The sequence below is a fragment of the Dipodomys spectabilis genome, unplaced genomic scaffold (assembly GCF_019054845.1).
Source record: "Dipodomys spectabilis isolate Male_0828 unplaced genomic scaffold, ASM1905484v1 ptg000096l, whole genome shotgun sequence".
NCBI classification, from domain to species: domain Eukaryota; kingdom Metazoa; phylum Chordata; class Mammalia; order Rodentia; family Heteromyidae; genus Dipodomys; species Dipodomys spectabilis.
The window spans coordinates 7,912,736-7,938,417 of NW_024870773.1; the positions used below are offsets into that span (position 1 = coordinate 7,912,736).

A 25,682-nucleotide genomic window follows, 5' to 3' on the forward strand; every position below is an offset into this window, starting at 1 on the left:
GGGGGCCAGAAAATACAGTCATAGAGAGGTGTTGAGCTGTATAAGGACTTTAGGAGTCTTCTAAAAGAGGCAATAAGGGCCTTGCACTTGCTTGCTAGGCAACCTCTCCTACTTATGTCAAGCTCCATTTCCCTAAATATCTCATTTTTCTTTTTGCATTTGATAAATCTTTCTCAAGGACATAAGTAAAACATAAGATAAGACCTAATAAGGGTAGAATGGACAGCACACAATTAAACATTAAATCTAGATCTTAGATCTAGAATATGATCGGGAGATTAGATTTCATGTTTGCTGAGATCTACAAAACTACAGCCACACACAGTTAACCTATTATTCTTGAGAACTTCTATTGATTCACAGATGAAGATGGCCTAGAAAGGCCATTGCTTAAGTATACTAAGTCTGGAGCTCCCTTTGCATGTCACATGTTACTTCACTGTCTCTTAGATGTTCTTATCCTAGAAGTCCTGAGAGGAGTTGATGGGCCAGGGCTTGAGAAGAAATGGAGAGGGGAGAAAAGAGCCTGTGGTAGCACTATCTTCCTGATCTCTACCTCTGAGAGGCCTGAGGGGTCATAGTTCAGTGTTAACCCACCGAACAGAGTGAATTTCTGCTCCATACCAACACACTTGGTAGAAAGTATTAAAACCTTTGGTGAAGTGACTGGTGGGTTTTACAGCCAATGTAGTTTACAAAAACATCCAAACAAGTACTATGAAAGGGCTATGCCACTAATAATATATGAAGTCCTAACTGCTCTAGATCCTTTCTTCCTTTTTAAAAAGAAATTATTATAACGATGCTGTACAGAGGGGTTACAGTTACATGAGTAAGGCAATACCCCTTCCCTTCTTTGTTGCTGTCCCACTATCCCTTCCCTCTCTCACCTCCCACACTCCTCCCTCCATCCCTCATTCCCCCCTCCCCCCATCCGAAGTTGTAAAGTTCGTTTCCACTATACTGTCCTGTGGGTATCTTTGTTGCAATGGGTCATCCTGTGTTCTTGTTTCAACGTTTTGTTATTCCCCTTCCCCTCCCCAGATTAGACATATGTACCTACAAGATGCAGGGTGCCAAAATCAAGTACAGTGACAACAGAGGATATGCCATAGGGGAAAGAACATACAAAGGAAATAATAACAACAACAACAAATAAAATCACATGGTACATTTAAACAATAACAATAAAGACAGACCTCTTGTGTCCCTATCTTGGGGCTCATTTCACTTAGCATCATCTTATATGGTCATTTGTACGTGGCTTTTGAGCCAGCTCATCTGACAAGATTATCCTCTATGTATACTAATTATTGCAAATAAGGGAAACCATGGACCTGTGTTTCTTTGGGACTGGGTTATTACACTTAATATGATTTTTTCCAAGTCTTTCTATTTCCTAACAAACAGGGTAGTTTTGTTCTTTCTGATGGAAGCACAGAATTCATATCTATCTATCTATCTATCTATCTATCTATCTATCTATCTATCTATCTATCACGTTTTCTTGATCCACTCATCTACCGAGGGACATCTGGGTTGGTTCAATATCTTAGCTATGGTGTATAATGCTGCGATAAACATAGTTGTGCTGGAAGCTTTAGTATGGCCTAGTTTGTGATCATTTGGGTAAATGCCCGGAAGTGGGATTCCTGGGCCATAGAGGAGCTTTATCTGTAGTCTTTTGAGGAACCTCCATATTGCTTTCCAGAGTGGTTGAACAAGTTTACACTCCCATCAACAGTGCAGTAGGGTTCCCTTTTGGCCACATCCCCTCAAGCATCCAGATCCTTTCTTTAGTGCTTTGTCTTGTCAGATTTTAGGACCAATTTTAGCCTAAGTAATAGCTGTTTATAGGTGTCTGCTGTTTTAATTTGCATTTCCCAAGTGGCTACCATGTTGGACAACTTCATTTATTTATGTCTACATGTCACCTTTGGTGAAGTGACGGTAAAATTTCCTCTTTATCAGTTCAATTAAATACATTGTTTACCTTGCTTTGGGGGGCACCATTTGTTTTTAGGGAGGCAGATTTTTCACAAAATTAAGAGCAGGGAAACATTCAGGAGTTCACACAGTGATTTATCAGTTTATCTGTGTAATGCATATGTGGAGAATTTAACACTCTTGTGTTTGAAATTTCTTTTGATTTTAAAAGTTTATTATTATTTTTGATCATGCTTGGTCAAAATTATGGGAAATAAGTCTGTGCATAAGGCAAGCTTACTGCATATGTGTACAAATGCAATTGGTGCTTGTATAGTGATTATTTTAATCTGTTAACAGTGCAGAAAATGTAAAGAAAATATTCAGCAAAATAGTGCTAATAAAGAGAAAACAGCTGACTTATAAAGATTTAGCCTAATAAGAAAAGTTGGAATATCTTCAAAACAGATATAATCTTCCTATGTCATTCATTAGAGTTGTAGTTCTTTGTGTGTATGTGTGTGCAGGTCCTGGGGCTTGAAATCAAGACTTAGATACAATCCCTGAGTTTTTTTGTTCAAGCTAGTGCTCTATCACTTGAGCCAGAGCTCCATTTTTGGCTCTTGGGTGGTTAATTGGAGATAAAAGTCTCATGGAATGTCCTGCCTGGGCTGGCTTTGAACTGTGATCCTCAGATCTCAGCTTCCTGAATAGCTAGGATTACAGGTGTGAACTATCAGTGCCTGGCTAACCGCAGAGTTTTATAATTGCCATTCATTATTGAACGGGGGAAGATAATTAGTGATTACAAATCGAATCAGTTATATGTAGCTCTAAATTACAATAGTATTTCTGCTGGGACAGAAGAAAAATAAATCCTACCTTTCCAAGCACTGTGAGCTGCTGAACTAGAAGGTGAGCACTTTCAGTCTTTCCAGCTCCACTTTCTCCAGAAATAATGATGCACTGCACAGGAGATGAGAGAAGACTTCATCCTTTACAAAACTCAACAAGAGCACAAGAAACTAAGAGGGGAAATCCTGTGAGCAATGAGGCTTGCCTTACCTGATCTGAATGATACGTAATCATGGACTGATACCCTAAGTCAGCCATTGCAAAAATATGAGGAGGGTTGGCACTTCTCTTTGCTCCAATGTAGAGTTGGGAAAGCTAAATTTAAAAAGAACATCGTTTATAGGGTTTATTCATTTTGTTTCTGCTTGTATTTAGTGTCCGATCATTTGTATGTCTACTTCCACCTTAAAAAAATGAATAACATACTGTTTCCTGCCAAAAAACAACCAGTCATGTTACATATGTACCTATACATACATGCACAAGTCATGCATTATTTGAATAAAGATTTAAACACCCTTGGTGTATGATGTGACATAATGTAGCATAACATCACTGCGGCAGTATTTAAAAAAATCTTGAAGGAAGGTAAATTTGGTTGAAACGTGTACTATGGAACAATACAACCTTTGGAGATTGGTTTGGGAATAGGGAGAAGAAACACAGAAGCATGACAGAGGTGAGCCTGATCAAAGCAATCTGTATATGTAAGGACATGTCAAAAATGATCCCCTTTATATAACTAATTGATGCTAAGAAAACAGTGTGGGAAAAAAGATCCTGCATACCACTTCCAAAACGGAAGTTAAAGCTTCAAAGTACTATTCTTTGTTTAAATGAAGTACTTGAAATGTAGACAATCAGATACCCATCTGTTGACTATTCCTTGCATATAATGGTTGACAAGTAAATGTGGTGGTACAAGCCAGTTTGAGGTTGGCCTGGGCAAAAGTGTGAGATGCTATCTGAAAAAGAAACTAGAAGCAAAAAGGGCATTGGGTGTGGCTGAGGTGGTCGAGCACCGAGGTAGCAAGTGTGCATCCCTGAATTCAATCACAAGAACTGCTGAAAGAAAAAACAAAGTCTGACATATGATCACTTCTTTTTCTTTTTTACTTCATTTAACCTGTGATGTCTTGTGTATAATATCACTGTTAATTAGTATGAAAGCCCAATTTTTTCTGTAACATAAGTTCACACATTTATCCATATTCTGTAAATTCCAAGATGGTCGAGGATAACAGCTACATATTTTTTATTTACATAAAATAATTATCAGGCATAATATCAAAATAGTTTTCTAAAGAACACAAATAGCTAGAAGAGAATAGGTCCAATTAAAAAATTAAAAAACACAGCCTAGTTTAATTCTATGTTTAAGCCATTAAGGGTTGAATAATTGATACTTATGCAATTATATTCTTAAAGCACCCATTTTGTTATAGTAATGAAGCAAATCAATATGTAAAATTTAAAAACCCACCACAAGTTTTACATGTACAAATGATGTAGTTTTACTTTTGATTTTTCTAATACTTTGCTCAGTAGCAGACACTAAGTTTATATTTTTCTAGACATTTATTTTGGAAGATATACTGTGAAACTATTACTAATAACTAGATATAATAAACATCCTGATGTACACTTTTGGAAAAATAATTGTCTCACGCTACATTTGCATTGATTCCATTGGTTTTTCCTGTCTACCGAGTACTGTTTAACTTCTGCCAAAGTGCTAGGTAAGTTTTTTTTACTGGCACTCATTCCAATCAAGAGTCTGGAGAGTGTCACCCTACCTATAATGTGTCAGAACGTGAGCCACACCACGTACCTTTGTAGAATAAAGCCCCAGACTCTGGAAAGGGTTGAGAGCAATGAGTATATCTCCCACATAGATATAGATTTTGTCTTTGGCATAACAGTTCTCCAAGTGCTCCGAGACTGTGTTCTGAAGTAAAATAAAAATGATGTTGCTTTCTAAAAACCATTTGTGTTCAACTACAATTTAAAAATAAATAGTAACTTATTAATAACACACTTGTCCTCTGTGTGTGTGTGTGTGGTGTTGTGTGTGTGTCTGTGTGTGTGTGTATGTGTGTGTGTGTGTATGTGTGTGTAAGGTGGGAGAGAGAATCGAACCCAGGATGTTGCACTTGCTAGGCAAGCACTTTGCCAGTGAGCTACATCCCAATCCTAATAAAACATTTGGAATCTGGACCAAAGATTAGAAAGAAATAGTTGTACTAAAAAATGTAAAAAAAAACAGGTCTGCAAGTACTACTCGGGCATTCTTTGCTTTTGATAGATGTATGTGTCCAAGGACATACCTGTCACATTTTATATGATGTATGATACATATACCATGATTGGATTTCAAGGAATGAGTCCATGCAGTCCTTGAGGTAAAGAGAAAGAACACCAGAATTCAGCACTCAAGCCTGTAATCCTAGCTATTTGGGAGCTGGGATCTAAGGATGGAAGTTTGAAGCTGAACAGGCAAACAAACCTTCAAGCCTCTTTTTCCAATTAATTAGCCAACATTGGAACTGGAGGCAAGGGTCGAGTAGTAAGCATCGTCTTTGAGTGGAAAAGCTAAGTAAGAGTGAGTTGCTCTGAGTTCAAATACCTGGAATATTTCTGCAATAGTAACTCATGCTTGGATGAGTTATTTGAACATCAAAAAAGGATGGAAGGATCTGAAAAAGGATCTGAAAACCTGAGTTCTATCCATTAAAACTGAACATAGGAGAAATCATCCCTAAGTTAAGAAATGAGAAAAGCATGCAAGAATCCCTTCTCGACATCACTTGTGTAAATTAGAAAATTCTGGAATGTCTAAGAATAATTAAACTCAATCCTTACCTCATCTAAAACATCTAGGGTTGCCAAATCATCTACATCCTTCAGATCAGAAGCTAGAGATCTGCTTACGTTATTTTTCTTGGTGTGAATACGTTCATGCCTGTGGAGAAAACCCATCTCATATTTAAGAACTTATTATGGACAAGAAGTCAACTTTTAGATACACATGAGACAGCAAAGCTCTATGATATGATATACTAAATTCAGTTATAGCTCACCAGAAAGTATCCTAATACATTTGTTTTCTCCAAGGGGAAAATGTGATATATGAAGCCTCATGAATGACCCAAAGGCTTCGTCAGTTCTGTCAAGAATATCTTTATTTGCTGATGACTTAATGTTTCCTATGCACGATTTAGTCCTGTACAAATGGACATTTTCCAGTATTTGAACTCATTAGATTCTAGTTTTGTCTGAGATCACCACTACCCTGAGAGGGACAGTGGTTAACTCTTGTTGTCAGTTGGGGTTCTATGTTTGAACCGTGCTTCCATCCTTTTTTTGCTTTGGTTATTTTTCAAAAAGGGTTTTGTTTTCTTCCTGGGCCAGTCTTGATCCAGGACCCTTCCATAGTTACACAGACACCATAGTTACAATGACAGCTTTTTCTGTTGAGATGGAGTCTTAAGAATGTTTTTGCCCAGACTGGCCTCAAATCAAGATCCTCCTACCTCCTGCCTCTTGACTAGTTAGGATTACAGTTGTAAGCCACCATTCCTGGCTCTGAATTCTGAATTAAATTTTTTCTTAATCATTTTACAGCACATAAAAAATTTGTAATTATATACTAATGTGTGCAGAAAGCTTAGTGAATATGTGAATTCCCTTACTGAAATGTGAACTCAGACTCATGAGGCATGTCCCTCCTTCTTCCCTGTATGTATCCATGAGCCAAACTGTCCTACAGAACACATAGTAGAAATCAAGAACTCTAATAACAACAGATGCTGGAGGGGATGTGGACAGAAGGGAACCTTACGCATTGTTGGTGGGAGTGTAAACTTGTTCAACCACTTTGGAAAGCAGTATGGAGGTTCCTCAAAAGACTCCACATAGAGCTCCCCTATGACCCAGCAATCCCACTTTTGGGCATTTACCCAAATGTTTACAAACAAGACCACACTAAAGCTACCAGCACAACTATGTTTATTGCAGCATTATTTACCATAGCTAAGACATGGAACCAACCCAGATGCCCCTCAGTAGATGAATGGCTCAAGAAAATGTGGTGTATATATACAATGGAATTCTATGCCTCCATCAGAAAGAATGACATTGCCCCATTTGTTAGGAAATGGAAAGACTTGGAAAAAATTATATTAAGTGAAGTAAGCCAAGCCCAAAGAAACATAGGTCCCATGGTTTCCCTTATTTGCAATATCTAGTATATGTATGAATCAAGCAAAAAAGGTCAGATAAGGTGATGTTAGGAAAATGAACCCTAAGATATGTATTTAAATGGTTTTTTTTCATGCATTTGTTTCTAACGCATTTATAAGATTATTTCTTTGTTGCTTTGTATGTCCCTCCCCCACAGTATAACCCCTGCTTTCACTGTATTTGATGTCAGTATAATTTGTGGAGGGGAAGGGGGAAAACAAGTCGTTTAAATAAGGATACAGGTGGACCGGTTGCAGCAATGAGAAGTACAAGTTGTCATGTCAAAAACGAACTTTACAACTTTGGTGATGGGGGGGAGGGGGGGGGGAGGATTGGGTGGGGGGCCGGGGGAGGCTGGGAAGGGATGTGAAGGGTAAACAAAGGAGGAGGCTTGATAGGAAATGTACTCATTATCTTGCCCATGTAATTGTAACCCCTCTGTACAGTATGTTCACAATAAAAAAAAAGAACACATAGTAGGTCCTCAATAAATGTTAGCTGAATGAGTGAGTGAATAAATTTCTCTACAACTTCCAGCAGGATTTGTACATAGTTGGTTTCCATATGTGCTGACTCAAATGAGTTTCACCATATTTATTTCCATGTATTCAAAGAGATTCGTAATACTTTTTGATATATTCTTTTTAAGAAAATAGAAAAAAATTCAATTATCTATTTAACTGAAGTAAAAGGCCTTGGCTTTTTCATCTGTTTTTATGGGTCTGTTTAGCAGCTAAAGACTGTTGCTGACAAATGACAGAAGCAGAGGGAAATCGATACTTGGCTGGCTGGTATCTTCCCTCTTTCTCTCCTGAGAAGTCATCCTATACAATGCTTTTCTCAGTGGCTGTCAAAAACTTAGCAATGATTTGGTTACTGTGATGATTAAAAACCCCACATGGCTCTCCATTTTCTATAGCACAATTAAAAATTTCTTGGCATACAATTCATGTCCTTCACAACCCCACACAATCCTCCCAGTATCTCTGCCCATCAACTCTTCCCAACAGGCCCTGCATTTTCTGAATTTTGGTCATACTATTTTTTTCTTACCCCAAATTATTTTCACCTCCATACCTGGTAAAATCTACTTATCCCCTCAAAGTTAGCACTCAAATTTATCCTCTTTGTGGAGTCATTCCAGGAATTCCAAAGAGAAAACATTAGTGGAGAAGCTCTTGTATATAATCAAATGGCCATGTGCTCATCATTTCTGCCAGATTGTGACATATTTGGACAAAAAGCTAATCTCTAATTCATGTTCAAGCACCTGGATGCAAAGATGTAAAGGCAACTGATGGGGTGAATTGTCATTATTATCTTAACATGATACCACTTTTGTCAGAAAAAATAAATGAATGTTTTGTAATTCTTTGAATAGTAACAAAAACAAAAGTATTTATCTTAGTACAATATTGGATATTTTCCTTCCCTCCCTCCCTCCCTCCCTCCCTCCCTCCCTTCCTTCCTTCCTTCCTTCCTTCCTTCCTTCCTTCCTTCCTTCCTTCCTTCCTTCCTTCCTTCCTTCCTTCCTTCCTTTCTTCTTTGTGCCTGTCTTGGAGCTTGAACTCAGGTACTAAGGGCTGTCCTTGATCTTTTGTACTCAAGGCTAGCATGCTAAGACTTAAGCTGCAGTGCCACTTTTGGCTGGTTTTGGTAGTTAAATGGAGATAAGAGTTAAATGAAGATAAGGACATTCCTTCCCTGGCTGGCTTTGAACTGCAATACTCAGATCTTAGCCTTCTGAGTAGCTAGGATTATAGACATGAGCATGTGGCATCTGGAAATATTGAATATTTCTTTAAAATGAGTAAGTGTAGCTAGATTTTCACAAGACCATCTAAATGTTCCCATAATTCTTATATATCATTAAATTCTGAATTGATCATGACTATTTATAGTACTGGTTAATTATTGTGTTTCTAGCATCAAGTTGTTTTAAACATACACACACACACACACACACACACACACACACACACATATAGGTGTGTATGTATATATATGTATATATACTGATTTGTCAGATGTAGTGACATGCCAAGTACTCTATATAGGATTGTAAGTGAAACAAATTTTGCTAGATTTTAAAATCCATTTTAAAAGTGATGACTACAGATTTTGGAACAGCATTTCCTTTAGAACCTTTATATATCTGTTGTGTTTCTGTAAGTCTAAGTGATCAATGCAGTCTAACCCAAATGTATTGAGACTTTGCTGTATTCAAGGCACTGACCTAATATTGTGGGTTTATTACAGGTGGAGTAAGATCTGGGTCCTCCATTTAATGAATTTCAGTCTAATGGAGAATTAAACACAAATATTTAAGACAGAAGAAGGCATATAGCAAATTCAAAACTAAGTATATAAAGTACTGTAGAAACAGGAAGAAGGGGATAATTCTTTCCATTCTTATGCACTGGGTATGGATCTTCGTGGATTTTACTTGTTATCGTGGTGTTTAAATAGGAGCAGGATTCCACTAATCTGAGTATTTTTATGTAGAGTGGTGAGTGGTGAGTGAGGTTTTTTCAGGTATTGTCTTTATTGTTATTATTAATTATCTTTGCGTAGTTGTATAAAGGAGTTAGCCATTCAACTAACTTTCCTGGAGGACTTAAATCACTGGGCAGTATATCCTCAGGGGCTATCTCTTGCCTGCCTCTTCCCTGTTACTGCTCTCTCTGCTTCTACCATGGTGGGGGACGTCTCCACACATGCTAGGACCACCATGACATTCTAAGCATGACATTCATGCATGCCACATGACTACAGATTGAACCCGAATACATCCTTCTTCCTCTAGGCTGTTTATGTTGGGTAGGTTGTTACAGCAATGAGAAAACTAACTAAAATACATACGAACTTATCTTACTAACGTTTTCCATGTATTATCCCACGCTTCCAATAGGTAGATATATATAAGTACTGTTGAGTATAGGGTTGTTTAATTTTGTTTTAACCTGCTGACTAATATACTTCATACTCCTAGACCAGATTCCTGAAAACAATATCTATCTATCTATCTATCTATCTATCTATCTATCTATCTATCTATCTATCTATATTTGTTGGTCGTGGGGCCTGAACTCTGGGGCTGGGCACTGTCCCTCAGCTCTAGGCTAGGGCCTTGAGAGCCACAGGGTCACTTCTGGCTTTTTCTGCTTATGTGGTGCTGAGGAATCGAACCCAGGGCCTCATGCATGTGAGGCAAGCACTCTACCACTGAACTACCTTCCCAGCCCCTCAAAATATACTTTTTTTTTTTGTCAGTCGTGGGCCTTGAACTCTGGGCCTGGGTGCTGTCCTTGTGCTCTTCAGCTCAAGGTGAGCGCTCTACCGCTTGAGCCACAGCACCACTTCCGGTTTTCTAGTGGTTTATTGGAGATAAGAGTCTCAGGAACTTTCCTGCCCGGGCTGGCTTTGAACCGTGATCCTCAGGTCTCAGCCTCCTGAGTAGCTAGGATTACAGGCATGAGCCACCGGTGCCCGGCTCAAAATATACTTTTTGAATAAAGGAGTGAATAGTTCCTTTTTAGTAAATGTTTATCTACTATGGGAAAGAAATTATTTCTATTTATTTGAGATTATATATATGTGTGTGTTTCAATGTAATTTTACACCATTAATAATTTTCATCATTGGATTGGTTAACAGTCTTATTACTTTATTGAATGTTCTCTTCCAGTAAGAACTGGAGGAAACGAAGCCAGAATCCTTCTGTAAGATTTTTGATCCTCTTGTAGGAAACACAGCTTGTTAACCAGATTATGTTTTCCATTTATTCTGTAATGCCAAAGACATGCAGCTTCAAACTATAAATATTTTCTTTCTCTGTTGTCAAAGGTCGTAGATGCCCTTGGGGACTGTTATTATAGTTTCCCTTGTATTTTCATTCAGTTCTACAAAGAAAAATGAAACTGCGACTGCTGCCTGATATTCAGTTTCCATTCTTACTATGTAATTGTACTACTGTAATGGCACAGCTTTATTTGCTTTTACTTTGGCTTAAAATACTCTTGCAAATACCAAATTCCATCATCTAAGGTAATTCCAGAGCCACTGGGGTAGAATAGCGGTCCCTTGTTAAACATAAATCTCATTAAAGTCTTTATGTTAGTTTCTTTATCCATCTTTAAATTTCAGCAAGAAAAACAACTTGGTACCACCAGGAACACAGGCTCACACGGGTACCCAGCAAGAATTGTTTTTAATCTACTTGCAGTTTGACCCTGTGGCCAACTATGTTGTGTCATCTAGTATAATAGATGTCACAGTTACCCAGGTTCTACTAAAATTTTAGTTACTTCTTCAACCACAGAGCCCTTTCCTTTTAACATACACCTCAAGATATATCTTAATTTAAATGTTAGTGATAAATGTATGCTCATAAGACTTGTAACAATGCTGGAAAGAAGTATAATAAGGTTGAAGAAGTAGCATGTAGAAGTAAATGAAGATCTGTTCTAGAGTGCTGAACTCATACTTCAGTAATTATAAACAAGAAGAAAGAATCATGACTTTGTATCAAATGAATCTGCATCCTTTGGTCCCAATGGAAGAATTGTCCTTGCTTTGTATAAAGTCCAACTCTTGTGCCCTTGCTTTCTCTATAACTCACTGTTGTAATGGTCCCCCCTGAATAGGTCATTGACAACGTCCTTCTACTACTAGTATACAACTGTGTCCTAATGCATCTTACCTTTAAAACATACTTTCTGATACTACATTCTTCCCAGCTACTCCTGCGCCATTTCTCATGGCTTCATAGTGATTCATATTCTCTACCGCTTTCTCACCTCTCTCCTCCATCTTTCCCAGCTGGAGCTCCCTCCATACACTTTGCTGAGATGGCTCTTGTCAAGGTCATTAAGGAACTCTATGGTCAAATTCAAGGTTATATTATGTTTCTTGAATAGTCAGTACTATTTGGAAAAGTTGATGATTTCCTCTATGATACATTTCATTCACATGACTTGTACGAGACCACATTCACTTGAGTTTCCTCCTGGGGGCTATACTTAAGCAATATCCAATTCTCAGTCTTCTGCTCATTACTATATATTGATATTTCCTGAGCTCTTCCCTGGCCTGGATTCTTTCTCACGACTTAGGCATAATGCCCCTACCAAATGCCATGTCATTGAAGATTTCAATAAGCAAAGGATGAAAATGTATCATCAACATGGATTTCTACTATGAAGTATAGACTACAGTATCAAACTGCCTACTTGATAACTCTATCTTGATATTTATTTGGCATGTCCAATTCATTCGCCACTAAAAGAATACATCTGTTCTTTACTCTATTTGAATAAATAAAGGGAAATACACTATTATCTATAGTAGGGGAACAAGTATTTGGGTTGTCCAGGAGATTCAATACATATATTTATATATTGCATGTATAATTCAGTTTCATTTATATGCATGATGTAGTGCATGTATATATGTCTTATATACAATCTGCTTTCTCTGTATCTACAAGTTTGGAATTCATTAATTCGATCAATCATAGATCAAAATGTGTAGAAAAAATTATCAGTATTGAACTTGTGCAGACTTTATCTTGCTGTCATTCTTTAAACCATAACATTGTGAATCTTAATCTTTCAAAGCTAAAAACTTTCATTAAATACAGCACCTATTTTTTTCTTTCTCTTTTCCCTTTTGCTTTCAGAGAGTATTTATATTGTGTTAAGTATGAGTTATGCATACATGATTTAAAGTATAAGGGATAATGTGCGCAGATTATATACAAATTCAACGCAATTTTATAGGAGATTTGAACATTCGTGGATTCATCTTTGTGGATGACAAGTACAAATGAATATATATATATGTATCAGATATACAAATATCTCTATATATGTGTATGACTTGGGGGGACATCTATGCAGGAATCAATTATGAAAGAATAACATTGTGTTCAAATTTCTATTTGTATGATTATAATTGTTATAGTTACAAATATAATTCCCTTCCTTACATAATTCCCTTCCTCCCTCCTTCCTTTCTTCCTTCTTTCCTTCCTTCTTTCTTCTCTATCCTTTCATTATTCTTCTTTCTTCTCCCTTTTTGATAACATGTTGGGAATTTTCACTGCAGATTTTTTCACTTAGAACCTAGCTGTAGTTATTTAAATGTACAATTCTTATTTCAGAGCAAATTTTAATCTTCAAAACTAAAAATTTTGTTCAGTGCAGCACCTCCTTTTTCTCTTTCTCTTTTCCCTTTTTCTTTCAGAGATTAGCAAAATAAATTGTGGAGCAAACAAGATCAGGGCAGCTGAACAGCCAGAGATAATGCTTTACATGCCTGGCAATAAGGAGTGAATAATACATTGTTTAAAATTTGGCTCAAAGGCTGTAATATTCCCCTTAAAAATAATCTGTCCCCTATTCCTAGTTTTAAAAAGTATAGCTGATTTAACGAGGCTCTGTTGATAGCTGTACAAATGAGGGTCTTTGCTGGGAAGCAGGAAAGAGGCCTGGTGACACCCAGTGCAGCATGTGGTAAAGCAGAAGGAACAGTGACTCTTCCAACAGAGGAGTGATCAATGTCTCCAAAAGCAAATCCTCAGAGAAACAACCACCCATTAATAAGTGGGCTAAAGACTTAAAGAGAGACTTCTCAGAAGAGGAAATAAGAATGGCAATAGACACTTGAAGAAATGCTCAACTTTTCTAGCCATAAAAGAAATGCAAATCAAAACAACATTGAGATCCCACCTCACCCCAGTTAGAATGGCTATAATCAAGAAATCTAATAACAACAGATGCTGGAGGGGATGTAGCCAAAAGGGAATCCTATTTCACTGTTGGTGGGAGTGTAAACTTGTTCAAACACTTTGGAAAGCAGTATGGAGGTTCCTCAGAAGACTCCACATAGAGTTCCCCTATGACCCAGCAATCCCACTTCTGGGCATTTACGCTAATGACCACAAACAAAGCCACACTAAAGCTACCAGCATAAATTATGTTTATCGCAGATTATTCACCATAGCCAAGATATGGAACCAACCCAGATAGCCCTCAATAGATGAATGGATCAAGAAAATGTGACACACACACACACACACACACACACACACACACACACACACACACACATACACACACACAAACCCCACAATGGAATTCTATGCTTCCATCAGAAAGAATGACACTGCCCCATTTGTTAGGAAAAGAAAAGATTTGGAAAAAAATTATATTAAGTGAAGTAAGCCAGGTCCAAAGAATCATAGGTCCCATGGTTTACCTTATTTGCAATAATTAGTATACATCTAGGATAATCTTATCAGATGATCAGAAAAGCTAAAAGGCTATGTACATATGATCATATGAGATGATGCTAAGCAAAATGATATGGATATGTCCAAGATATGGACATAAGAAGTCTTTCTTCTTGTTGTTCTTAACGTACTATGTGATTTTTCTTTGTTTCTTTTGTATGTTCTTCCCGCTAAGTATATCCCTTGTTGTCACTGTATGTGATTTTGGTGCTCTGTATCTTGCATATACATTTATCTAATTTGGGGAGGGGAAAGGGGAATAACAAAATGCTGAAACAAGGACAGCAGATGATCCATTGCAACAATGGTACTTACAAGACACTATGTTGAAAATGAACTTTATGGTCTGGGAAGGTGGCTCAGTGGTAGATCACTTGCCTTGCATGCATGAGGCCTTAGGTTCGATTCCTCAGCACCACATAAGCAAAAAAAGCCGGAAGTGGTGCTGTGGCTCAAGTGGTAGAGCGCTAGCCTTGAGCTGAAGAGCTGAGGGACAGCATCCAGGCCCAGAGTTCAGGCCCCATGACTGTCCCCCCCCCCAAAAAAAAAGAAAATGAACTTTACAACTTGTGGGGGGGGATAGCAGGGGTGAGGGAGGGAAAGGGTAGTAGGAAAAAACAAAGGAGAAGTAACAATGCTTGACAAGAAATGTACTTATTACCTTACTCATGTAACTCTAACCCCTCTGTACAGTATCTTTACAACAAAATAAAATTAAAAAAAAAGAAGAGTGACCAAAGGCCCCAGGAGTTGGAAAAGGGAAAGGAAGGGGCATTTTGAGTGAGCCATCCTGACAGGATTGTCATTGTGGGTTTTCTCCATGAGCCGCACAGATAGAGTTGCCTGTGTTAGGACAGCAGGAAAACTGGTTTGGGCAAGAAAAATGTAAATTTGATGAAAGGTGTTTAAGAGGATTAACTCTGCTTAGCACCAGTGGCTCGGGTCTGTATTTCTAGCTATATTGGAAGCTCAGACTTAGAGGAGCAACGTGTGAAGCTAGTCTGGACAGACTGCAAGACTCCATCTCCAAATAACTAGCAAAATATAGGGCTGGCTGTGTTCCTGAAGTGTTTGAGTGCCAGCCATGAGCAAGAAAGCCAAATGAGCCTGAGACCCCGAGTTCAAGCCCTGGAACTGGCAAAAAACCCAACCCAACAACAGAAGAGTATCAACCTAATCTAATTAGACTTCTAACTATTGCCACAGTGTTTTATTTGTTTGGTTTTAGTTTTGTGTTTCTGAGAACATGGTTGTGCTCAGTGAAACTTGGGAAGCAATACACCACTATACATACTTGTAACAACAAAACAAGGAGGAGGAAGAGTCCAGAGCATAAACAAAAGGCAATCACAGAAAATATTCAGATGAAAAGTTCTCCATTCAAGACATCTTTAACATGATCACTTATTTAAAAAGCAAAAATCTCCAAGAGAATGCAGAACACTTTAACAAAGACACAGAGCTATTAATAGAGAGATGAATGCTAAGCTGACTGAATTCAGAAAAGAAATGGAAAGAATCAAATCATGATGTTAACCACCAATATGTGGAATAAACATGACTGAATTCACAGGCAGAGGTCAGGTGCACGGCTTCGTCACACACAATGAGGGGATAGGAGAAAGATTTTGCTGATGCCCATGAGCCACAGGTACCCACAGAGCATGCAGAAGCACATACAAGAACAGAAGCTTAGTCAGGACTGGCTACCTTACCAAAAACCTTATGAGGCTTTCTTACAACAAAAAAAAACAAGAACCAAAGGGATAATCTCACTGCCTTGCTTCACCCAAAAGCAATACACTTTTGCCAAGAGAGAGTAAAGCAATGTTTACTAGCATTTGAAGAAATATTAACCCACATATCTTTCATCGAACTACACTGAACTTCCAACTGAAGCAGATATCTGTATGAGATGATACATGTAGGTAGCCAAAAAAAATGATTACAGGATTCAGACAGAAGGTATATTTAAAAAAAAAAGTGTAGCAAGCACTGAATTGATTTAAATGCGGAAAAGAGGCAGGCCTGGTATCTTTCTCACACCTGCAGTCTAGCTACATAGAAGACAGACATCAGGAGAACTGAAATGGGCGGCCAGTTTGGGGAAAGAGTTCTTAAGACTAAATTTCAACAGAAAAAGCTGGGTGTGGTAGTGGTACATCTGTCAATCCAGCTATGATGGGAAGCATAAATAGCAGGATCATGTTCAATGCTGGCTTAGGCAAAAGGCAAGACCCTATCTCAAAAATAACCAGAGCAAAAAGGCTGGAGATATGGCTCAAGTGATAGAGTGTCTATGTAGCAAGAACAAAGCCTTGAGTTTAAACACCAGTACTATCAAAAACTATATAGAAAAGAAAACCTAGGAATTACTACTAAGAACTAAAGTTAAGCCATGAAGTGCAAATGCACATATATGACTGTGTACACTTATATCAACACGCCACCTACATCTTGTCCCTGCGTGAGTAATTCCAAACATTTAAAGTATGCTATGCTAGTTGACTATTTCAAAACTCAGTTGTTTGTACAATGTATACAGGGGTTGTTTCTGAAAGATTCTTAACCTGAACTAAGATTTTTCTGACCAGTGAATAAACTATGCAGTAATTCAAACTCTGATTTCTCTATATCAGACACAGGCTATATTTAAGTTTGAATGTCCCTTCTAAGTAAAGCATGCAAAATAACCCAAGGAAAACCAGCAAAAACCCAAACAAAGACTGCACATTAACCGTTTTGGGCCTGCTCATTTCTCTTACTAGTCAGGACTACAGAAACTCATAAAAGCACTAGTCTGACAATGATATTTGAGTGATGGCCCTGTTCTAGTCATTAATTGGCTATTGGCTATTGTCCCAGAAGTTGGGATCCCAATTGTTTTTCCAATTCCTAAAATAAGCAGTCACATTAAAAGCTCCTTTCCGGTAACAATGATCTGTGATTCTTTTTGGACACAAAGAAAAGGTGGTGTGTGAGAGAGAGAGTTTCTGACTAGGTCCTGGGACAAGTGGGTTCTGGGCCCAGCTCTTCTGGGTGTGGGCATGAAAGCCTCTTTTCCCCCTGGTCTCAGTTTCCTTGTTGTGTGATCCACCATGGAAGACAGATTATGGGAACCTGATGGTTCTCCACTGTGCTGTTTCAAAGCATCAATAGAACTTTTATGCTTGGAATTAAAATACATACAGCTAGGGGTTGGGAAGGTGGCTCAGTGGTAGAGTGCTTGCCTTGCAATGCATGAGGCCCTGGGTTCGATTCCTCAGCACCACATAAGCAAAAAGAAAAAAGCCGGAAGTGGTGCTGTGGCTCAAGTGGTAGAGTGCTAGCCTTGAGCTGAAGAGCTGAGGGGCAGCGCCCAGGCCCAGAGTTCAGGCCCCACGATCGGACCCGAAAAAAAAAAACAAAATACATACAGCTACTATTAGCAATTTCTTCTTTCTGCTTGAATTCCTGTATTTAATGCTGCTTAGGAGCACCGTGACTTGTCATAGCTTTCTCCAGGGAATACTTCCTCAATTGCCTAATCCTTCTAAAATTCCTGGGGACCTTTTTTCCCCCACATATATTTTTTATTGTAGAAATACCATACAGAGGAGTTACAGTTACATGAGTAGGATAATGAGTACATTTCCTATCTAGCATTGTTACCTCCTCCTTTCTTTTTCCCCTACCATCCCTCCCCTCCCCACCTCCTCAAATACTCCTTCTCCCCTGCCCTGCCTGAAATTGTAAAGTTCATTTTCTTTTCTTTTTTTTTTTGGTCTGGTCATAGGGCCTGAACTCTGGGCCTGGGCGCTGTCCCTCAGCTCTTCAGCTCAAGGTTAGCGCTCTACCACATGAGCCACAGCGCCACTTCCAGCTTTTTTCTTTTTTCTTATGTGGTGCTGAGGAATTGAACCCAAGGCCTCAGGCATACAAAGCAAGCACTCTACCACTGAGTCACCTTCCCAGCTCCGTAAGGTTCATTTTCAATATAGTGTCTTGTATATCTCATTGTTACAATGGGTCAACTTGTATCCTTATTTAAGTATTTTGTTATATCCCTTTCCCTCCCCAAATTATAAAAATGTATATACAAGACGCAGGACACCAGAATCAGATGCAGTGAAAACAGAGGTTATACCAAAAGAAAAGAAAGAAAAGAATCACATAGTGCATTATAAGTACATTAAAACAATATCAAGAAAGACAAGAACCACTTGTGTCCCTGTCTTGGGGTTCATTTTGCTTAACATTATCTTATATGGTCATATGTACATAGCTTTTGACCTTTTTGGCTTGTGCTAGATATGTACTAGTTATTGCAAATAAGGGAAACCATGGGATCTATTCCTGGGGACTTTTAAAAAGCTACTTAGCTCTTATTCTGGGAACTTGTCTGGAAGGGAAAGAAGAAAAACAGAGGTGGAAAGGAATATTTCAAAGGAAGAAAAATAAGCTTATTATTGTGCATTTTCATTCCTCTCTGAATAAAAGAGGACTCTAAATTGTCTTGCTTTCACATTGTGTTTCTAATCTAACATTCTGTTTCTAATCTAAGATGCTTAAAGCTCTTGCCTCATTTAGGGAGCCATTAGAGTTGCTATACACTGAGTTGGGTACACTGAGTCCACATGTTGGCTAGGTGCTATGGAGAGCCGAGTTGCCATTCAGGTGTCTGAAATTAGGGCTGGGCACCCACTATAATTTTTTTTTTTTTTTTTTTTTTTTTTTTATTTTTTTTTTTTATTTTTTTTTTTTAAAATTAAGTTAAATTTATTTTTTGTCGTCACCCACTATAATTTACAATGAGAGACAGAAGAAGGACAAGTACCAGTCAAAGGCATTTATAGATATATAATAATTATACACATTGATGACCAAGTTCCCTGCCTCCTAAAACTACAAGTTTAAGGTCAGGAGGAAACTCCACAAGAAAAAAGGTTATATTGAGAACAGGCAAAATGCATCCATAATTATTGTTGTGTATCTACAATTTACTTTTAGAACCAAAGGAAGGCTGACACCCAGAGGAGATAGGGGAGTTAGGAGCTGGGACAGGTTACTTTCTACTTCTGTGAAAAATACAGGTAAAAAATCTCATAATGTTAATGCTTTTGATGGTCTGGCTTCTGTATAGCTCTCCAGTCCTATTTCTGAGTGTTTTCCCTTGTAACTTTGATTAAATGCTTGTCTTTCTGTGAGTGTATCTCTCTGCTCTCACCGCCAATCATGTGCTTCCTGTGATAACTGTTTTCACAAGATTAAACCTAGTTTAGCTCTTGCAGTGCCAATGCAAATCTCTCCTGTCCCTATTAGCAGAAATACTCCACTGCTTCTAAACTGGGCCAAGACATTCTTTGCATCTTTGTTGTTGGTGTAGGATTGAAACTTCCAGCTTTGTATAATAGTTATTACATGCCTGTCTTATTCTTTTGTACTAAAATGAAAGCCCTAAGCACAAACTCTATAAAGGCTTCAGCTGTCAGACTTACATGTAAAATCTTCATCTAGTACTTTATACAATGGCTTCAATAAATATTGAGACAGTTGAATGTCATGTCAATCTATGATTTCTATACCGTAGTAGCCAAGGTAATGTTAGGACTGGTATTGGTTTGAATGGGGGCTTATGAAATCAAGCTTGCTTTTGGACTGAAAATGGAAAGCAGATCTAAGCTGCCAAGATAATCCCTAGATCCCTGGATGTCATAATGAGATGAATGGTGATGCCATTACTAAGAAAGAACCAGGAAACTAACATGGGGTGAAGTAGAGGAGGTTCAACGTGGAAGGTGCTGTGTCTGAAGTTTCTTTCAAACATGGGTATTAAAAAGGTGTTCCTAGGGCTGGGAAGGTGGCTCAGTGGTAGAGCGCTTGCCTTGCATGCTCGAGGCCCTGGGTTCGATTCCTCAGCACCACATAAGCAAAAAGAAAAAAAAAGCCAGAAGTGGTGCTGTGGCTCAAGTGGTAGAGCGCTAGCCTTGAGCTGAAGAGCTGAGGGACAGCACCCAGGCCCAGAGTTCAGGCCCCATGACCAGACCCCCCCCCCAAAAAAAAAATGTTCCTAGCTGGGTGCCGGGGTTCAGTTCTAAACTCCTAGCTACACAGGAGGTTGAAATCTGAGAATTGCAGTTCAAAGCCAGCCAGGGCAGGAAAGTCTGTGAGACTCTTATCTCCAATAAACTACAAAAAAAGACTGGAAGTGGAGCTATGGTTTAGGTGGTGGAGCACTAGCCTTGAGTAAAAATGGTCAGAGAGAGCACCTATGCCCTGAGTTCAAGCCCCAGGACAGACAGACAGACAGACAGACAGACAGACACACACACACACACACACACACACACACACACACACAAAATGGCTCTTGTAAGAGTTACTCATACAACATTTGAAGGCTCACATACTAAAGAAAGTTGGGGAATCATCCAAAGGGGGAATTTTCTCACAGGCAAAGCCATTAGAGAGAAAGTATCTTACCTAGTAAATAGAAAGTAAAATGGAGTCATGCATTGTATTACACAGAAAGATCCTTTTATTACTTCCTATTGATTTTTTTTCTGTTTTCTCTCTTCATTGTTTTGTTATGTAGAATTAAAATCCTATTTGAGAGAATTTATACCACATAGAGTCTTGCACCTAATAACAGTTGATAGCATGCTATCAGGCACTTTTAACATGGACCAGCAGAAGAGTTTTCAGCTCATCTCTCATTTGCTAATCTTTTGAAATGTGTCTCATAGCTGCCTCACACTCTGCCTTAAAAATCATGTATATGGATCAAAAGTGGTCCCAAATAGAATTTTTGTCCCAAGGAGCAAAGGGCTGACTTTGAACCTCCATCCTCAGATCTCAGCTTTCTAAGTAGTCAAGATTACAGGCAGGAGCCACCAACATCTGGCTCGGGTAATATAATACTTTAAAGTGTAACAGTCAAAATAAGCCTTTAAAATATTTTAATATTCAAGTTTCTTCTAATTCAGCCAGCACTCTAACACTGCCAAACTTAATTCAATAAAAAATAGTCATTGTATACACTAGCATCTTTATCCTGAGGAGAGTTGAATTCGTTGTAACTGATTAACTTCAGAAAGTTACCTTCAGAAAGTTCTTATATTCATCCTGCAATTTCTCCATACCCTTTTCCCACCAAAAGAAAGTTTAACGTGCTCAGCTGGTACTCGTTATGGTTGCACAGTTTGCTTGAAAGCTGAATCATTTCTTTTTAAAACAACCCTGACAAATGCATACTTCAGTTACAAGGGACAGCATCACAAATACAAAACTATGTGAGTTTGGAGCTCACTTTGTTGATTTAGTACAGTCAAGTTTGGAACCAATTTTACTAATGTCAGGAAGGGTGACAAATTGTGCATGATCTTCATGAAGACAAGTGGAAGCAAATGGCATATCAGATTCTTTCTTCTTGTCTACACATATCACACTGACATACAGACGCTAGGAGAAGAAAAATCTCCCACGTTCCTTTGATCTTTGGTTTGGAGGGTGTTGCGGATTCATGATTCAAGCTCTACTTCCTTCTTGTCCAAACACATACTTATGAAAACATACAATAGAAATAAGAGGACAAAGACAGGGATGGGTGTGGTAGCTCTCTCCTTTAACCATTAGCGATTTGGGAGGCAGAAGTAGGAATATAATGACTTTGAGGTTGTTCAGGCAGTTAGTGAGACCCTGTCTCAAAAATGAAGTCAAATAAAGGGTTGGGGTTATAGTGTAAGTGGTAGAGAAGTTACCTATAAACTGTGAGGCCCTAGGTCCTGGGTTTAATTTCCAGTACTATTAAAAAAAATGATGACGAAGCAGAGTTGTGGCTCAAGTAGTAGAGCAATAGCCTTGAACAAAAAACTCAGTGACAGTGCTCAGGCCCTGAGTTCAAGCCCTGGGACAGGCACAAATAAAATAAAAAATAAATATTTTGTCAGCACTGGTGGCTCACGCCTGAAATCCTATTTACTCAGGAAACAGATCTGAGGATTGCAGTTCAAAGCCAGCCCAGGCAGAAAAGTCCGTGAGATACTTATTTTCAATTAAGTACCAGAAAATCAGAAGTAGGGTTGTGGCTCAGGAGATAGAGTGCTAGCCTTGAGCACAAAAGCACAGGGACAGAACCAAGACCCTGAGTTCAAGTCCCGCAACTGCAAAAACAAAACAAAACAAAACAACGAAGACATTTTCTAAAACAAAATAAACATTAGAGTGGACCTGACAGAAAACACTCTGTGTAAGAGGACAGAAACCATAGGATGCCTCAAAGTCTAGGATTGAAAACTGGTAAAAAAAAAAAAAAAGAAAAGGCCTGGAGCATAAAAGATCCAAAATATCCTTCAAGTAATACAGGCCTTGATCTGGGCAAATAATGCAAATACTATCACCTCTAAATCACAATCAGAGAACTTAAATGAGTTCTTCTTCAACCTTAGCTACTGCCCTGGCAAAATGATTTTGAGTCTTTAGATAATCTTTGGACTTTGGGACTCAAGGTTGATTACCTGGCCTTTCCTGTGATTTCCATGCACTGTTGAAGGTCAATGAATTCCATTAGTTGTTTTTGTAACAGCACGTCTTTGCCCTCGATTTGAGTAATGAATTTGTGCTGTAAAAGATCTGACACTGTTGGACGCTTCTCATAATCCTTAATCAAGCACCTGCACTGGCCAAGAAAAGAAAATAAAAAAGGAAGAAAAGAAATCCAATTATGAAATAAGTCTGAGTTTGGGAGCTGTTACTCATATTCCCAAAACAAACAAACAAACAAATACAAATTGCTCTCAGAGAGTGATGCGGAAGCACATCTCAAAAAACAGAAAAGCGCAGTGGGATGGATGAATGTTTGGGAAAGTGTGCAAGTGATGAGGCCATGCTGGTACCAACTGTTGGCTCAATTACCACTTTCTTTCTCTCCCAGCAAGCATCACTGCAGAGTGATAACTCACCTCTGTCTCCACTACAGAGCCTCTTTTCCAGCTAAAGATCAATGAAAAGGAAGCCATCATAGTCTTAGTGTTTATCTAAAACATACACAGACTTCAGTTTCCTCTCCCAGTGCTTTTACTTCTCAATACAACCATTTCTTCCTAGTGATAAGATGCAGATCCACAAGAAAGGTCAGCTGTTGAGCTTTCTTTCACACCACTTCTGCAGGTGTGTTTCAAGGCGGTTCAGTAGATAGATGAATGGCGCTCACACCTGTCACTAGATTCAACCAGAGAATATACACAAGAAAAGACAAGGCTAGTGAATTGCCTGCCAGGAAATCACAGGAGGTGAGTTTGAACAAACAATGACAGATGTCTTCAAATATTTGAAAGAGAGATTTGGCTTGCTCTCAGTGAATACAAAGGGGAAAAACCCACACAAGAAAAACCAAACAACCCCCACCACAGGTCTGGTGGGGTCAAGAGGAAAGCAGTTCAGCTCAGTGTAAAGAACTTTTTAAGTGAGGATTTCCAAGATAGAGTCAACTGTAAGAGGAAGCATGGTTACATATTTGTTTTTATACCAGTACTGAGGCTTGAATTCAGGGCCTCAAGTCTAGGCTTATTCTTTTCCTCTACCATTTGAGTCATATTTCAACTTCTGGCTTTTTGGTAGTTAACTGAAAGTACGAGTCTCTCTGACTTGTCTACCCAGACTGACTTATAATCATAATCCTCAGATCTCAGACTAATCTCAGAATATAAGCATTGGCACCCAACTTGAAGCATGACTATTTTTTTTTTTTTTTTGGTCCAGTCGTGGGGCCTGAACTCTGGGCCTGGGCGCTGTCCCTCAGCTCTTCAGCTCAAGGCTAGCACTCTACCACTTGAGCCACAGTGCCACTTCCGGCTTTTTTTTTTCTTTTTGCTTATATGGGGCTGAGGAATCAAACCCAGGGCCTCGAGCATGCAAGGCAAGTGCTCTACCACTGAGCCACCTTCCCAGCCCCAGCATGACTATTTTTATATGGTATGTACTGATAGAATGTCAGTCAGTTCATATATTCCTAACAGATATGAATTTAAAGCATATAACTTTCCAGAAGTTATATAGTAACTTCTGTATTTCAGACTCAAATAGAGATTCCGTAATTATGAAAAAACTTCATAATAATGAAGAAATAAGAGGGAAAAAGCACAGCATACCTGTAATTACACCTGTATACATCTGTAATTACAGGTACTTGGAAGGGGAGGACCATAGTTTAAGGCCATCCTGGACTAAGTTACTACTGGACCTTATTTGAAAAACAAACTAAAACCAAAAGGACTGGAGGCATGGCTCAAGTGGTAGAACTGTTTGCTTCACACCATAAGGCTTTGAATTCAATCCCCACAAAACAAAAATAGGAAAAAGAGAAAAAAAAGCACCTTGTTTTTGCCATCAGCAGTGTATTGATAATCTGCATTGTTGATATTCCTGCGATGATAATTTGGCAATTTATGTCACTGGGCTTAACAAAACCAACAAATTCCTAAGGATGCTAAAATATGCTAAGAAATAAGAATGATGATACCCCAAAACGTGAATAATGATCCTATGGTTTCATTTACCTTAACAGAATGCAACAGTTTCTGACACATGTAACACTCCTATCTCCTCCGAGGAGACTCATAGTCAAGTAAAACATTACCCAACAGCCCACGTGCACCGGGTACTCTGTTAGATACCAGGTGACAGTGATGAGGAAAGAGCATCCAGGGCTCCAAAGTTGTGCACTGCCTAATTGGAGAGAACAGGTCAACGTAGGTAAGCTAAGTGAGACTGGCTACGCCACTAATAGAAGAGCAGCACAAAGGCACAAGGCATAGAATGCTAACTAGGGCACTGAGAAACAGGTAGGAGAGATTAAGTACCAACAGGATCTATACGAAGAGATCTTGTGCACCTAAGGCAAACATCGTGAGTTATGGGGATTCCTTTCAAATCTCCAGCGATGGTCTCAAGAGACTCAAGAACTGGGATGGCAGTATGTTAAATATAATAATGCATAGTACATGCATAGTGACAGCTTTATAGAAGAGTTTATCAATCCATCTTGAATTCTCATGAACTTAAATCTATGTCTCTTGCCTTTAGAAGAATTAAGCAGATACCTTTGATAAGAAACACCAATAGCAATGTTAGTGGGTGTAGTTGTGTGTTTCCTCTGCTTTCTTGTCTCTTTCTGCCTTTTCTAAGCAGGGTCCCCAAATCTGAATACCCACTTCTTCCCATTGACAATCAGTGGCATCGTGACTTTATTCTTCAAAGGTGAAAACACAACCAGAAATTGTGAAAAAATGAACATTAAAAAAAATAAATGGCAGACTCTCAGTTTTCAGTCAATTGTGTGGAGGCAGTTGCACTGGTGTTAACTCTTCATGAAATTAAAAATGTTGCC

The 25,682-nt window shown here is 38.6% G+C and overlaps 1 protein-coding gene across 1 annotated transcript in view; it reads right to left on the minus strand.

Moving 5' to 3' along the window:
* Myo3a (myosin IIIA) overlaps window positions 1-25,682 on the minus strand; it is a 118,425-nt gene that overhangs the window by 56,337 nt on the left and 36,406 nt on the right. The window contains exons 8-13 of the mRNA XM_042686201.1: window positions 23,257-23,287; window positions 22,813-22,973; window positions 5,644-5,743; window positions 4,613-4,729; window positions 2,992-3,096; window positions 2,809-2,892 (exon numbers count right to left, since the gene is read on the minus strand). Coding sequence (XP_042542135.1) covers window positions 2,809-2,892; window positions 2,992-3,096; window positions 4,613-4,729; window positions 5,644-5,743; window positions 22,813-22,973; window positions 23,257-23,287 — 598 coding nt within the window. The remainder of the gene's footprint in view (window positions 1-2,808; window positions 2,893-2,991; window positions 3,097-4,612; window positions 4,730-5,643; window positions 5,744-22,812; window positions 22,974-23,256; window positions 23,288-25,682) is intronic.